Raw genomic sequence first — 14,214 nt, 5'->3', positions numbered from 1 at the left:
GTGAACAATTTTTTATTATACACAATAATTCACTATACCTTCAGAGCTACCTAAGTATTTGCTACCCATAAATAAACAGCCTCATTCAATTATTAGCATTTGCTACAGAGCAAAGCTGCCTTTCCAAGTTATCTTGAAGGACGGGCTACTGAAATACATTGAAGGATTCATATAAAAATTGTAAACATACCTATGAGTCTTCATGTGTTTTTTACAGTTTAGTGATGTTTTGAATGTTTTTTGACAATATGGACACATATATGGTCGAAGGTCATTATGGATCCCCATATGTCGCCTGAGGCTACCACCAGTAGTGAAGGCCCCGTTGCATATAAGACACTTAAAAGCTTTCAATCCAGTGTGTGTTCTAATATGTGCTTTCAGAACTCCAGCTGACACAAAACCTCTTCCACACTGAGAGCACTTAAATGGCTTTTCACCAGTATGTGACCTTTTTAAGAGAAAACAGAAGTTAAAGTAGATTTAACACTTTGATTTACAAAGTTATTAAAAGACTAAATTTAAAATGAGCAAAATAAACCAAACTAAAACCAAACTGTATGGATGGAAGAGAACTCAGTTAACAAAAATCCAGAAATTAAAGCTTTAATAAATAACTTGCATTTCATCACTGGCAGGGCTATAAGCAATACTGTCTTGACAGTTCTAATTATGTTCTACAGTCCAATCTCCTTTTCTGACCATACTTCGCCTCAATTGAAACATTTGGGTTAAATTTTTCCATGCCAGATAATATACCAGTTCTTCAGACTAGTATATTATCATTCACACGCATTTCCTCAATTCAGCTAAAATGACATCCACAAAAGTTTGGAGAAAAATATACGATCCTCCTCATATATACTGCTACTAGGTTTAATAACAAAACTTTTGGGCAAAGAACTGTGATCATCTTGAATATCCCCTGAACAAGGCACAGTACAACTAGTTTTTCAGACTGCTATGTGAAAACAACATTCAAGTGGGGAAACTCAAATCTATACTATCAACACGTCCCACTCTCTATATCCTCCCTTCCAGAGGTGCTAGAGGAGCTTCCCTAGGACTACGTCGAGATATAAAACAGACTGAAGGACAGGTTAGGAAGTGGAGCAAAATGCAATGAGAATTTTAAGGGTTATGACTGTAGCATCCCAGGAGTGAGAGCTAGGAGGAAGGCCATGTGAATGCTAGGAAATGGAAGATAAAGGAAGTAGGATTTAATAAAATTGGGAAAAGTGAGGGATGGCTTATGATTATAGTAGCCTTAGAAGTCTACGACCACCACATCAAACGCCATAATAAAAGAAGTGTGACAGATACCAAGATGACTGTTTTGCTACCAATATACATCTATGGAAATCAGTGGTAGGGTATCCCAATCCTTCCTTGGTGTGCCTGTGGTAGAACCTGACACACTATTCAGTCACCACTCTATTGAAATTACCCCTACTACGAATTTCCCTCTGTTTCACAGAGGGAAACAAGCTTTCTAAGCAATGAACAGCATCATTCTGTAAAGACAGACTGACCACAGAAGTGTCAAGTCTAGCAGTTTAGGTATAGCAATGCCAACTTATGAAGAACAAACAGGAAAAAAGAGGTAAGTTTCTAATTCCTCTACAAAACCCCAAACAAAGCCAAGCTAACATTCACTCAGTACTCCGTTGCAAGCATCCATCAGAAAGAAGCACAGTGGCAAGTGACTGGTACCCCCATCACATCTTTGTATTTTCACTATGGGAGAAGAAAAACAAAGCAGCACATAATAAGTAATGATGCTTTTAAAGATAGCTTATCCTGAGCTGGAGTACATGTATACCCAACAGCAGAATAAATTCCAGCACAGGCATTTGAAGAACAGCATTTTCAAACACAAAATTTATTCTGACAAGAAAAAAAAAGTGATTATTCAGTGCATGTAAACCAATTGTTTAACTAATAAGCTGTTCATGTTTTGTGTAATTAAAACACTTTCAATTTCCGTTCAAAGAATCCTGACAAAACCATGAAAAATGAACTAGGTAAAATCAGTCAACCACATTTCCCAAACAAATGAAAGATGAAGAATTGTGAATCTAAATTAAACTGTAAACTAGATAAATGCTTCAGTAAAATATGCGTAAATTTAGCTTATATTTAGGCTAAATAAGGCCATCTTTACACAGATAAGGCCCTCTTTAGTAGCAACTAACATTTTAATGGTAACTAACCATTGACAGTTACACTTTCTTTAAGAAAATAGACAAGTGTGAAACACAATTAAAATCAACTATTTCAATGAAGGATAATGAAGGTGGTAATGATGCAGACCAGCAACACTTACCAATTTGAAATTATTTTCACAGAATCACTAAGGTTGGAAAAGACCTGTAAGATCACCAAGTCCAACCATCAACCCAACACCACCATGCCCACTAAACCATGTCCTGCAATGCCACGTCTACACGTTCCTTGAACACCTCCAGTGAGGGTGACTCCACCACCTCCCTGGGCAGCCTGTTCCAATTCTTGACCACTCTCTCAGTAAAGAGATTTTTTTCTAATATTCAGTCTAAACCTGCCCTGGTGCAACTTGAGCCCATTTCCTCTTGTCCTATCACTTGTCATTTGGGAGAAGAGACCAACACCCACCCAATTTTGATTTAAATCAATCCAGCTTGATAGTGTCTACAAAAGACAGTGAGAAATCTAGGTAGGATATTACAAAAGGAAAAGATGTGATATTGCAAGACTTCCCCCCCTCCCATTAAGAGAGCATACAGAAACCAAGAACTGTTTCAAGCCAGTTTGAGAACCTACCAATACAGAACTTGATTTGTAAGGAGAACATCAGGAATTCACTATGATTTGAATTAGAGACAGTGAGAAAGCTGTTCAGAGCTTACATTGCAGAAACAAGCCCATTTCCACCTGCTTGTCTGGAAAATTTCCTTGGATCCTAGCAATGATCTTTGGTGGGATTTTCATATTTTCTCCTCCAGCTATTCATAGTTTATAAATCAGGGAGCAGTGTTTGATAACTCAACTAAATGTCAAAGCTCGCTGCCTGTAAAACTGCAACCCGATCTAACTCTGAAGCTAGCCTTTCTTCTGAAAACAAGATTGGATTAGTTACCTCCACTGGTTCCCCTTCAACCTAAATTTTTCTGTGACTCCATGACCTTGTGGTTGTAACAATCACCCACTATATGGAACTTGAACTGAACTTCAAGCAAAAAAATGATCCCCAAGAACATTTACTCAATTACAATGTAAGCCTAAATTCTTTTCGGTTTAGTACACAGAAAACAGCACACAGAACAAAAAGGTAATTTCCTTCTCAAAAAATAGTAGTCACATACAAAGCAGATGACCTGGAGTATGCAATTACAAAATTATGACAATAATTCACATGCAATGCTTGCTATTTTCTATACAGTTTAGGAAAAAAGAGTCCGAGTGTTAATAAGCTAAACTGCACACTTAAACACAACCACTTCTACTGCTAGGACTGCACATAGGTATGAATTAGTCCAAAGTCTCCTCCATTTTTACCAGAAAAATCAATTATCACTGGTTCACTACTTAGAGATGGTTAAAAAAGAAGCTTCTTCAGTGAACACTATATAAATGTCATGCTTTTCCATAAATTTGTTATTACATACATTTCCTTTCTTCTTTGTATTTATTTTACCTGATGTGTTGTTTAAGATGACAAGATTTTTTATAGGCTCGATGGCAATAAAAACATTTGTATGGTCTGTCTGCATCATTCACAAAATTATTGTTAAAATAATTTTGGAAGAACTGGCTATTCCTTGGGATTGGCTGGATAAGACCTGCACACACAAACACACACAAAAAGTAAAAATTAATTCGTAAAGTTATTCCAAAGTTGCAGTAGTCTGAAGAGCTAGTATTTGAAAAAAAAAGGTGACTTTTAGCACGCAATGATGTAAAGAAAATGAGCGTGTTTTCAGCACTTATTTAAAATCATGCATGTATCTATTTAGCATTATACATATTATATTGCACACGTTATCTTAGTAACAGCTCTTCTTTTATCCATACGTCTACCTCATTACACTAAGCCTCACATATGTCCAAAATAAGCATTAACTTTAAAAAAGAGTTGACAGTTATGAATTCACTGCTAATCAAATAATCTTTTGCTCTTCCAACCTCCACCTTAACAAAATGACATTTAATCAATGTACCCCAGATATACACTATAACTTGACAAATATTTAATATGCATTTTGTGAAAAGTACAAAACACCATGATATATATCTGCCTTTAATTAAAGGATAAAAAAAGTCCATTAAAAATCGTATTTGTACATCATCTACTTTGGCTAACCAGTCAGTCTTGCTAATTCTTTGGGTACCTCCAAAAAATTACTGGAAAAAAACCCCAAACCTAAAACCAACTTATTTAAACAAATGCTCTTTATACACTGTTCCCTGAAGTCAGTCAAGTGTAGGTTTGGAAAATCAGTTAAAAGTTCCTGTTACTAAATGTCCAACTGCTAATGCAAGAGTATTCTGTCTCAGAAGCAGCCAACAGAAGGGCATCACCCCATAGTGACAGAATCGGAACAGTAGCAGAGTTCAAGTAAAAAAACCCCTCATCATCATTCGCAGATTTGTGAACTCAAAAGTACTCATCACAATGCTAATATACAAGGCTGAGGGAGTAATGCAAATTTTCAACAAATATGCAAAAGATCCCTTTACGGTCCTAAATATTCACCACAAAAGCCTTTTACGCCATCTTTTCTTTCTTCAGACTGCTTCATCTAGTGTACTATGTTTCATATTCAGAAAAGGAAAGCCTGAAGGGTTTCTGCTGACTTCCAAATGTAATCGAAAAGAGCGAAAGACAAGGAGAGGGAATTCTCTCAATTTTGAGAAGAGATGGCAACAATGAAAAAAGAACAAGTTTATCTGTCTCAGACCTGAAAAAGTTTATGTATATATATGAATGTTATACATACATATATTTATAAATACATATATGCCAAAACTTCCTTTACCTTTCCCAACTCACCCAGTTGATCTAGTAAAAACATTTTCTCCTAAAAAGAAAACATCCACAAATAAAAGCACCACCACCCCCTCCCCCCATAAAACAAAAACAAACAAAAAACCAAGCCACAAACCCCACCAAAACCAAAACCACAACCCTACACTTTATAAATTCCTTCTGGCATGATAATTAGTAGTAGTGTTCATGAGATGATGCAAGCCTTCCAAATCAGAAGAGAAGGAACTCTGTATGGCAAATATAGTTATTTTTGATCACATAAAAGAAGAAAAATTCAGTTAATGAATGATAGCTGACTAACTTGTGAGTGTATCCCAGGTTACAATGGTTCTGGTCTGCAGAAATTCTTAGTAACATACATAACAGAACAGAAATAACAGACGTTCCTAATGAAACACTTCCAAACTATTTACTCAACCTGTTCAACTCAGATAAATTAAACATTTCTCCAAACTGTCAGAACAGTTAAAGGTGGGTCTACACTGGATACAGCAAGTCAGCAAAAGATTTCCGAGTTCTATGAAAAGGTATTTTTCCTCCCATCAGTTCCATCTTTGGAACCACAGTACACAATAGAAAAATTACAACAATTTTTTTGCAATTCCTAGTCAATAAATACCATCAACTAATGCAATAAAATGAAACAAACATTGTAACAGGTATGGAACAATTTGAAGACTTTTTTAATAGACTTTTAGAGTAATTTAGACTTTTTTTAAAAAGCAAGATATATATCAACATTTTTTTTTTTCATCAAAGGTACCACTCAAAAATATTAACACCAGTACAGAGCAACAATACTAGTTTCTTGACACCTCTACAAGAAATGAAATTTTTTTTCCTGGGAACAGTGGAAATATTGTCAGTGGGTTGAAAAATCATGACACCTTCTAGACAAATGGTGGAACTTCTTATTTTTAAACTGAACACTTCAATATCAGCAGAGTCAGGTGTTATCAGTACCTGTAGGAAACAACTTTTATAGTATTTCTTTTTTGTTAATACTAATTTTTTTTCTAAAAAACAGAATTTCACTGCACAGATCTTAATTGTATTGAAGTGCTTTTTTCATTAAAATGAAGAAATAGGACTGTATCTGTTTCCAGGGTTCATTCAAGAAAGAAATATTGTGTGATCTGAGTATCTGAAGCTGTCAGCTAAGTTTTGTTGCTACTCTGAAAATTTAAGTTTATTATACCAGATACCAAAATAACCACTACTCTTGCATACTGTAATTCTTGGATGCGGTGAAAGCAAAAGGATTTTTAAAGAGTGATAAAAACTTTAGGCTAAAGATATTACCAATATAATATTCTACTATATAAAGATGACTGCACAACAAGGCAGGGGTTAGCAGACTGGTGAGTCAACAACAATGAAGAGTAAACGCCTTGCCCACTACATTGACCTCTACTGGACAACAATGTATATTGTCTTGAATGAGCTGGACAACAACTTACCTTATTCCAAAAAGTGGTTTTATGTAATGTTGTAACAATTATTCTACAACAGAATTAAAATAACTGTATGAATTTTCTATAGCAAGTTCCAGAATTGTTCTGCCCTTTTTTGAAATATTACCACTAATGATTACCAATAATTCAGTTGAAGTCACAATTATACCAAATACATTAAAATCATATAACACACCAACTCATTAATATATATAATTTGAATAAACATGATCATCTCAAGAAGTACTTAAGTCATGAACTGTCTGTCATCTTTTCTATACCAGCAGTCTAACAATAGTTAAATTAAACTTCTCTCCTAATGTATTGTAAAAATGCACACGCTTTTTTTTCTGGTAAGGATTATACGATTTCTCTGTAAATAAAAAAGACTTTGCTTGCACTAGAATTAATAAGAAAACTATAAAATATGGCAGTTTTCTGAAGCCTGATTATTTCTTATTACTTATTTCAAAGTGCATCTTTCTGAGCAAGGTCTGAATGTGTTTGCTTGATTAAACTGTGACCTCTATTTTCCAGTGAAATTAAAATTTCAAGAGAGTACATATTTACTCGTTCTTTACCTAAATCAGTTATGAGTATGGGCTCTTGCAAAGGAATGTCTGGTACTGGAACACTGGTCTTTCCTGCTCGAATTTTTGCAGGCTTACGTTGATGTCGCAGCTTTCTTAGTTCAGTATGTTTAAAATGTGAAGCAATATGAGTTTTCCGGTGGCCTGACGTTCTAAACTTTTTGTCACAGTGAGGACAAGCAAAAGGCCTAACACCTGCAAAAGATTAAAAAGAAATATTAGTTTGTGAATTTATTTCCACTACCCTAGAAATGTAGCTTTAGAATACAGATTCTCTCTTTGGTATTTTCTTTTTTGTTTTCTACCCAGGGTGTTTATTGGTAAATAGGTTTTCAAAACAGATCCATAAAATCCAAAAGTAAGTTATGAAATTGCTGAGCTACTAACTGGTTGTAACACATCACTTTAAGCAAGCTTGTTATCAGGAAACCGGATGATGCAAAAGTGACAGCAATTTTCAAAGGGTTCGAGAAGCTATCCTAAGAATTGCAGATAGCAGGTCAAATGTCCTTCCACAGCAAACTTAAAAAGCTGTGAGAAAAAAAGTCAGCAAACACATAGACAAATGATATATAATAGGATAAAACAGAGGAACAGTGATGTGGCAAAGTTTAAAGAAATTCTAGATTGGCCTCTGAAAATGTCAACACTGTTTGATGGCAGTCAAAAAAGCATGCCAACAGGAATTACTAAAGAAAGACTTTTGCAATGCAAAATCCGGTAGAAATCTCTCCTTGGAAAGGATACTGGAGAACCTGGTAAGTTACAGAGACAGGCAAAGCTGACAAACTTTCAGCTTTTGCTCAAGGGGAAATCTTAGACTTCGAAGGCAAGGAAACATGACTGTGAATAAAATTTTGTGAAGAAAGCTCTATAAAATCACAGGTGGAAAAAATGCACAAGAAACAAGAATGAACCATTCTTCACAGTATAGTAACTAAAACATCGTATGAAATTACTGAGCAGAATATTCAAAGCAACAGAAAGTATTTTACTCAACATGTAGCTCAACATTTGAATTAATTATATTAGGTTGTTCTAGTAGTAAGTTTACATGGGTTCAAAATCAATTAGCCAAGTTCTTTGGAACAAAAAAACCCTGCAAAGTGCTGCTTAGTACAGAGGTACAGCCTGCTTCATAAAGCCCTCAACCCAAAGATTAGTGGAAGCTAGTTGTACGCTACTAAGAAGCATTACTGTAGGCTTCCCCTTTTCCACACATTGCCATCAGAGGCAGCATACGGGGCTGGATGAACCTCTAAACCGAACCAGTAAGACTAACCTGCTAGACAGAGGAATAAGCAAACATGTCTGACAAGAAAAACAAGCGTGCTGAACAACGAACGGTTAACTACATGTTGGAGTTCTATAAACACTGGACTACCTATTTTTCAAGCCACCTAGTGCTTTTGCCACTTTGAATGAGCCTGACTTCTTAAATAAGGCAAGCTTCAGGTTACCTTAAGGTAAGGTTACCTTAAGGTAAGGTTGGCTTTAAAGTAACAGAAAAAAAATACAAGTTTACAAAAAACAAAGTGAAAAACTTCCTGCAGATGAATCCAACATTGATATTTCATGGATTAAAGGCACCTGGCTATAAAATATATTTTGCATGTTTTTATATAGGGTGGTGAGGCACTGGAACAGGTTGCCCAGAGAAGTTGTGGATGCCCGCTCCCCTGAAGTGTTCAAGGCCAGGTTGGACGTGGCTTTGAGCAACCTGGTCTAGTGGAAGGTGTCCCTGCCCATGGCAGCGGGCTTGGAACTATATGATATTTAAGGTCCCTTCTAACCCAAACCATTCTGTGAATCTACACTGAACACCAAATGCACATAGCCAATGAATGATACTTCTGCAGAACGTAAATACATAAACAGGAGTGAAACGAAAGAGCAGCACATTTACAAACTTATGTTGCTGAAAGCTTATTTACCTGCAAGAACAAATAAAGAAAAGTGGAAAACAGCCAGGTAGTCCATCAAGAGTGGAAAATTAATTTTTCTCTATGCAGAGGATGGAAGTGCAGCTACAGAAAAACAGGTACTGAAGACATCATATATGATGTAAACAAGAACCATATGAACAGAGGTGTTTTAGGGCATGCAGTGTAAGACACTGAAAACAGGTAAGTTGATGAAAACACAAAGCAACACCTTATTGTTGAAGATAAAACTGGAAGTATCCAAACAGTCCTGAATGATACAGTGAAATTATGAAAAAGTGTGGGGAAGAGTAGGGAAGAAAAGATGCAGAGTAAATATGAAAGATGAGTGGGGATAAGTAAAATCAGAACTCAAATTCTAAGAGTATGACTCTTTAGAAAGCACAATGAAATACACTCACAATAGCGGTATTAAAAAGGAGCAACAGCTGACTCATGATCAGAAAATTCAGAAATCAGAAAAAAGCCCATGGCTTTTGTAAGAACCCAAAGTTCCAAAGCCATGAAACACTAGAAAGTTACGACAAAATTTAAGTTCATCATGTAAGACACTAAAACCAGCTCATTTTCTGATGGATATCAATGACGTGATAGACATCTCTACAATTTAAGCACTTCACATTGTCTTTTTCCATTCAAGATCTCCCCCAATCCACAGAAAACACAAAAGCAATTTTGAGGCCTTACCTGTATGTAGACGAATGTGAACTTTTAAACTCCCTGAGGTGGAAAAGCATTTCATACAAAATTGGCACTTGAAAGCTTTAATGCCAGTGTGTGTTTTTATGTGTGCTGTGAGAGTACTCTTAACGGCAAAGGCGCGGAAACACTGGGGACATTTGAATGGCTTCTCATGGGTATGAATGCGAATGTGGCGCACTAGATCACTTGGTTTTTTAAATTCTTTAGAGCAGTATGGACAAACATGCCACCTTATTCCATTTTCTTCACGGATAGAACCTAAAATAAGGAACAACATCAAAATGAATGTGTTTAAAACAGTTTAACAGTTCTTCAAAAATTCCACTCACTGATACCATTGTAGGAAGCAGTCAAAACACAAAAACATTTTGCCAAGTAGATGCCATTACAACATACTTGGTAGACAATTAACTTCTCTATCAGATACACTCTACTTCACAAAATTAGTGACAGGCTGGAATGACAAAAACAAAACCCAAGAGAATCCTGTTGAAATTCAAACATTTTTATGCTACTGAAAAGGAAGGAGGTAAAAAAAAAAGACGAAAAAAGCTAAGAAATGTCTGATTTCACAGAATAGAAATAATGCATTTTGTATGCCACTTAGAAATATGGAATGTAGGTCTAATGCAATATAATATAACAGTTAACTTATAAATATCTTATCTAACACAAAATTATCCAACAATGAATAACTGCTCAACCATGAAAATAACTGCTCAACCATAACCACATCAAATCATTTTAAGTACTAAACACTTGGCTAACTAACTGGATGAGATACTTTCTATGGCCCTCTCTCCTGCAAATTCAGACTTAAATTACAATTTATAAATTTTTAAAGGAGCAAAAATTCCATAAAAAGTCCTTCTGAAAGATTTACAATTTAAGGCTACATTTTCCCCAAAAGTTATTTTACAATCCAAGTACCCTAAGCTCTGTCCTAAAGCAACAGCATACCTTTTCTCAACCAAAATGACAAAAGAAGCTTCTAAATCCTATCAGAGTTTTTTATTCTCATAAGGTCTTCAAAATCAGATATCTGCTAGTTTACATCAGTTCACATAGTGTTTTTTCTGTAACCTCAGTGTATTCACATGGCTTATTTTATCAAAAAACAAAGGCGGTTGTGTTTGACTGTACAGCAGTGACCTTTTATTTTTACTTGCAGTCAGAGTTAGAGAGTTGTTACTTTTACACACAAGGAACAAAATAGTCATTATTACCAGAAGAAAAAGTTAATGTTGATTTTTAGCACAGTTATGCTGGACAAGATGAGTTTTCAAACTTTGGATCAATTTCTGCATCCCTTGCAAAGAAAAAAGCAACACCAATGTATCTATGAAGTTACTAAGGACAGAGCTCAATGACTGCTTATAATAGAGCTGTCTCCATCAGGTCAGCCATTAAAGTATGATGGCTATACTTGGAACAAACTACTTCTAGCAATCTTAAAGCTTGAGCAACCTTAACACTAAAGTTGCATTTAAGCACAGACAAAATCCAGACTTGCATACACACAATTCAGTAAGGAGGTGGAATATTAACATGCATTTATGGTGACAATATCAAATCAGTACTGCGATTCCCAACACAGGTGACATGAACTATTATCCACAATGCCAACCTTCATCCTTCCCTACATAGCCTAGATCAGTGAAGATCTGCATGAGGCAGCACCACTGCACTTCTGCCTCTGTGAGGCCTCACTTCCAAAGAGGAAGAGTAGAGCTTGCAAGAACTCTGCTCCAGGATACATCATGAAATCCCAATCCTCCTCAGAGAAGGATGATGGGAAAAAGAAGGAAAAAGAGATTCATATTCTTTCTTTTTTGTCCTTCTCCAAAAACTCCGCTAATCTAAATCCAGAAGATTTAAGAGTGTAACTTCACTTAATGCCATTCTGACACATTCTAGTATCAGTATAATGAAAGTTATAAATGCTACTATCATAACTTAAACACATACTGTGTTTTAGATAAAAGTAGATGAAATTTATAACTGATCCACAATACATTTTGGGAAATCCCTTTATAAAGGCATCAACACACCCACAAATACTGCAGTCCTTACAGCACAAAAAGTAGCAAGCAGTGGCAACATTACCAGGTAAAAACGGTGATTTTTTCTTAATAACCTTTTTTTCCTTTTTATCCAGTTTATCTGAACTGTCTTGCTCCTTATCTTGTTCTGCATTAGAGTCAGCCTGATGATTTGAGAGAGCCTGGACATCTGGGTTCTGATCCTGGGCCCCAGGAATCTTAGCATGGCTGCAGTCAGTAGAATGTGCAGAGACGGGAATCGAAGACAACCCACTGTTCTCTAAAGCTTGCTAGAAGAGAACAAAGAACTTCTAGATTAAGAAAGAAACATTCCACAGTTGCTCCAGCTTTTCTCAGGCAACTACTTAGAAGACACAATGCAAATATAATGAAAGAAATTAAATGTCTCATCCTCCCAGAATTTCAGCTGGATTTCAAATTTGCAAAAACATTCTTAACACAACACACACGATTTTCTGTGATATTTTAAGTTGGATTTCCTGCACTAATACATGTGCCAACAGCTGCCTTTCAGAAAAGTGCCAATTGTTTCTACAGAATGAAGCACTTGCCGGGAATATATAACCATCTCTTATACCTACTACATGAGAGAATAATTCCCCATAAAAGGTCGTATTTGAAGCCCATCAGCTTGTGGAGAAACCATAGATGACAAGAAGAAAGAAGATGATGACAAAGAAAAAGGCAGAACGATAAACCAAAGAAAGGCTCGGAAAAGCTCAAAAGCCTCTGTTAACAAACTGCTGATAACCATCTGACCAAGGCAAGAGCTAGGCACTCATTTTTATGTGCACCTGGAAGGGACTGGAACATAGGCACATTTATGGATACTATTGTGACTGAAAAGGCTCTGGATCAAAGACCTCAAACACACATTTAAGTAGGAGTGTGCAGATATTTGATTGAAAGAAAACGACTTTTTTTTTATTTTGTACAAGACTAGAGTTGAAAAAATAGTTTAAAGGTTAGTAGGCTACCACCAACAGTAAAGAATAATATTCTCTGCCCTGTTCCATTATGTGGTGGAGGCTGCAGAACAAGCATAGACAGCTGAATTACTGCCCTGCATCTCTTCTGTTACATAGCGTCTCCTGCTGCCAGAATCAAGGACAGAATAATAGGTTAGACAAAACTTTGCTTGACCCAGGAACTAATTTTCTTGCACAAATAGGAAATATTCAAATAGCGCTTATTAATTTGAACAGGATAAAGGCTCCATATACATTCTCATTTTTTAAACAGATAAAAATATTTTTTCCCCTCTTAAATGTCACCATGTTTTAAGCATGGCATAACTTAAGGATGTGCCACAAGCTGCTTCTAGGCAACAGAAAAAAAAAGCCAAAGGGATCTAGAAAATGTCCATGTACGGGTGTATACACTTAAAGCGTTCTTCTAGGTCATGCAATCAGTATTTATAACCTTGCTTTTGTAATATTATACAAAAAGATATCTTGGTGCATTCCATACCAGTTCAGTAGATCTTCAGATGCTTTCTTGACTGATAAATCATTTAGAAATGCAGAAGGAATGCTATCACTGAAAATACTGAGAACAAATTTCACTAAAATAAAAATGAGGAAGAAACCACTGAAATGTAAAGCTCTTCTCACACACAGCTCTTACCTGCAAAATATCTCTATTGATTCCCACTGCAATGTTGAGTTGTTGACCAGGTTGCTGAGGCTGGTTATTTTCTACAGGCCCTGGTTCTGATAACTCAAGGAGCTGCTGGATGACATCAGTTACAGCCTGCTGACCTTGATGTGCGGTAGCTGAAGACACCTGGTTTTCTGTCTGTTGAAGAAGTGGAGACCGAAAATGCGTGGCCTGAAATATACAGCACTACATTTGTAAAGGGATGAAAAGTATACATGAACTCACCTGATCGTCTCCCCTATCTGAAATGGCTGTTAACTGTCCGCTACAAGGATGTCCACTTGTATAAGACATAAGCATTATACAGAGCTGTCATTCAAGGTCTGCTCACTCCACTAAAGAATTGCTTCTGTACATCCCTTTTCTGGAGTTCTTCCCAAGCTGCATAACTGTAAGCCTACCGCTTGAATTAAGTTTATCGTAACTACTGAACCTTCAACCAGTTTACAAAACACAGGAATCAATTACTGAATTCTGCATGTAGAGGCCACATGAAAAGTAATTCCAAAACAAATAAATGGCACTGACATGGCTGTCTTTTTAAAATTCACATTTAACTAGAGCAAGTCCTTTGGAAAAATAACCTTCTATTAGTTGAGATTTATTTGTGTTGTTACACCAAAGCTTTTCAGAACAATCAAACTACTAACTTTTTTCCCTTCAACTTCCAATCTTCTAAATCTCTTAGCTTTTGAAGAATCTCTTTCTACTCTAAAAATTTAAATACACATGAAGCTGTGTCAACATACTAAAAAAATTTTCAAGTCTAAAAAT

At 36.0% G+C, this 14,214-nt stretch overlaps 1 protein-coding gene across 1 annotated transcript in view; it reads right to left on the bottom strand.

The window, feature by feature from the left end:
* Positions 1-14,214, bottom strand: part of ZNF236 (zinc finger protein 236) — a 73,877-nt gene that overhangs the window by 38,385 nt on the left and 21,278 nt on the right. The window contains exons 8-13 of the mRNA XM_059836164.1: positions 13,408-13,611; positions 11,825-12,050; positions 9,704-9,976; positions 7,065-7,268; positions 3,677-3,821; positions 191-451 (exon numbers count right to left, since the gene is read on the bottom strand). Coding sequence (XP_059692147.1) covers positions 191-451; positions 3,677-3,821; positions 7,065-7,268; positions 9,704-9,976; positions 11,825-12,050; positions 13,408-13,611 — 1,313 coding nt within the window. The remainder of the gene's footprint in view (positions 1-190; positions 452-3,676; positions 3,822-7,064; positions 7,269-9,703; positions 9,977-11,824; positions 12,051-13,407; positions 13,612-14,214) is intronic.

This window comes from Gavia stellata, chromosome 3 (genome assembly GCF_030936135.1).
Source record: "Gavia stellata isolate bGavSte3 chromosome 3, bGavSte3.hap2, whole genome shotgun sequence".
In the NCBI taxonomy this organism is placed as follows: Eukaryota; Metazoa; Chordata; class Aves; order Gaviiformes; family Gaviidae; genus Gavia; species Gavia stellata.
Note: the sequence above shows the minus strand (reverse complement) of the source record. Positions and strands in the feature narration are given on the sequence as shown.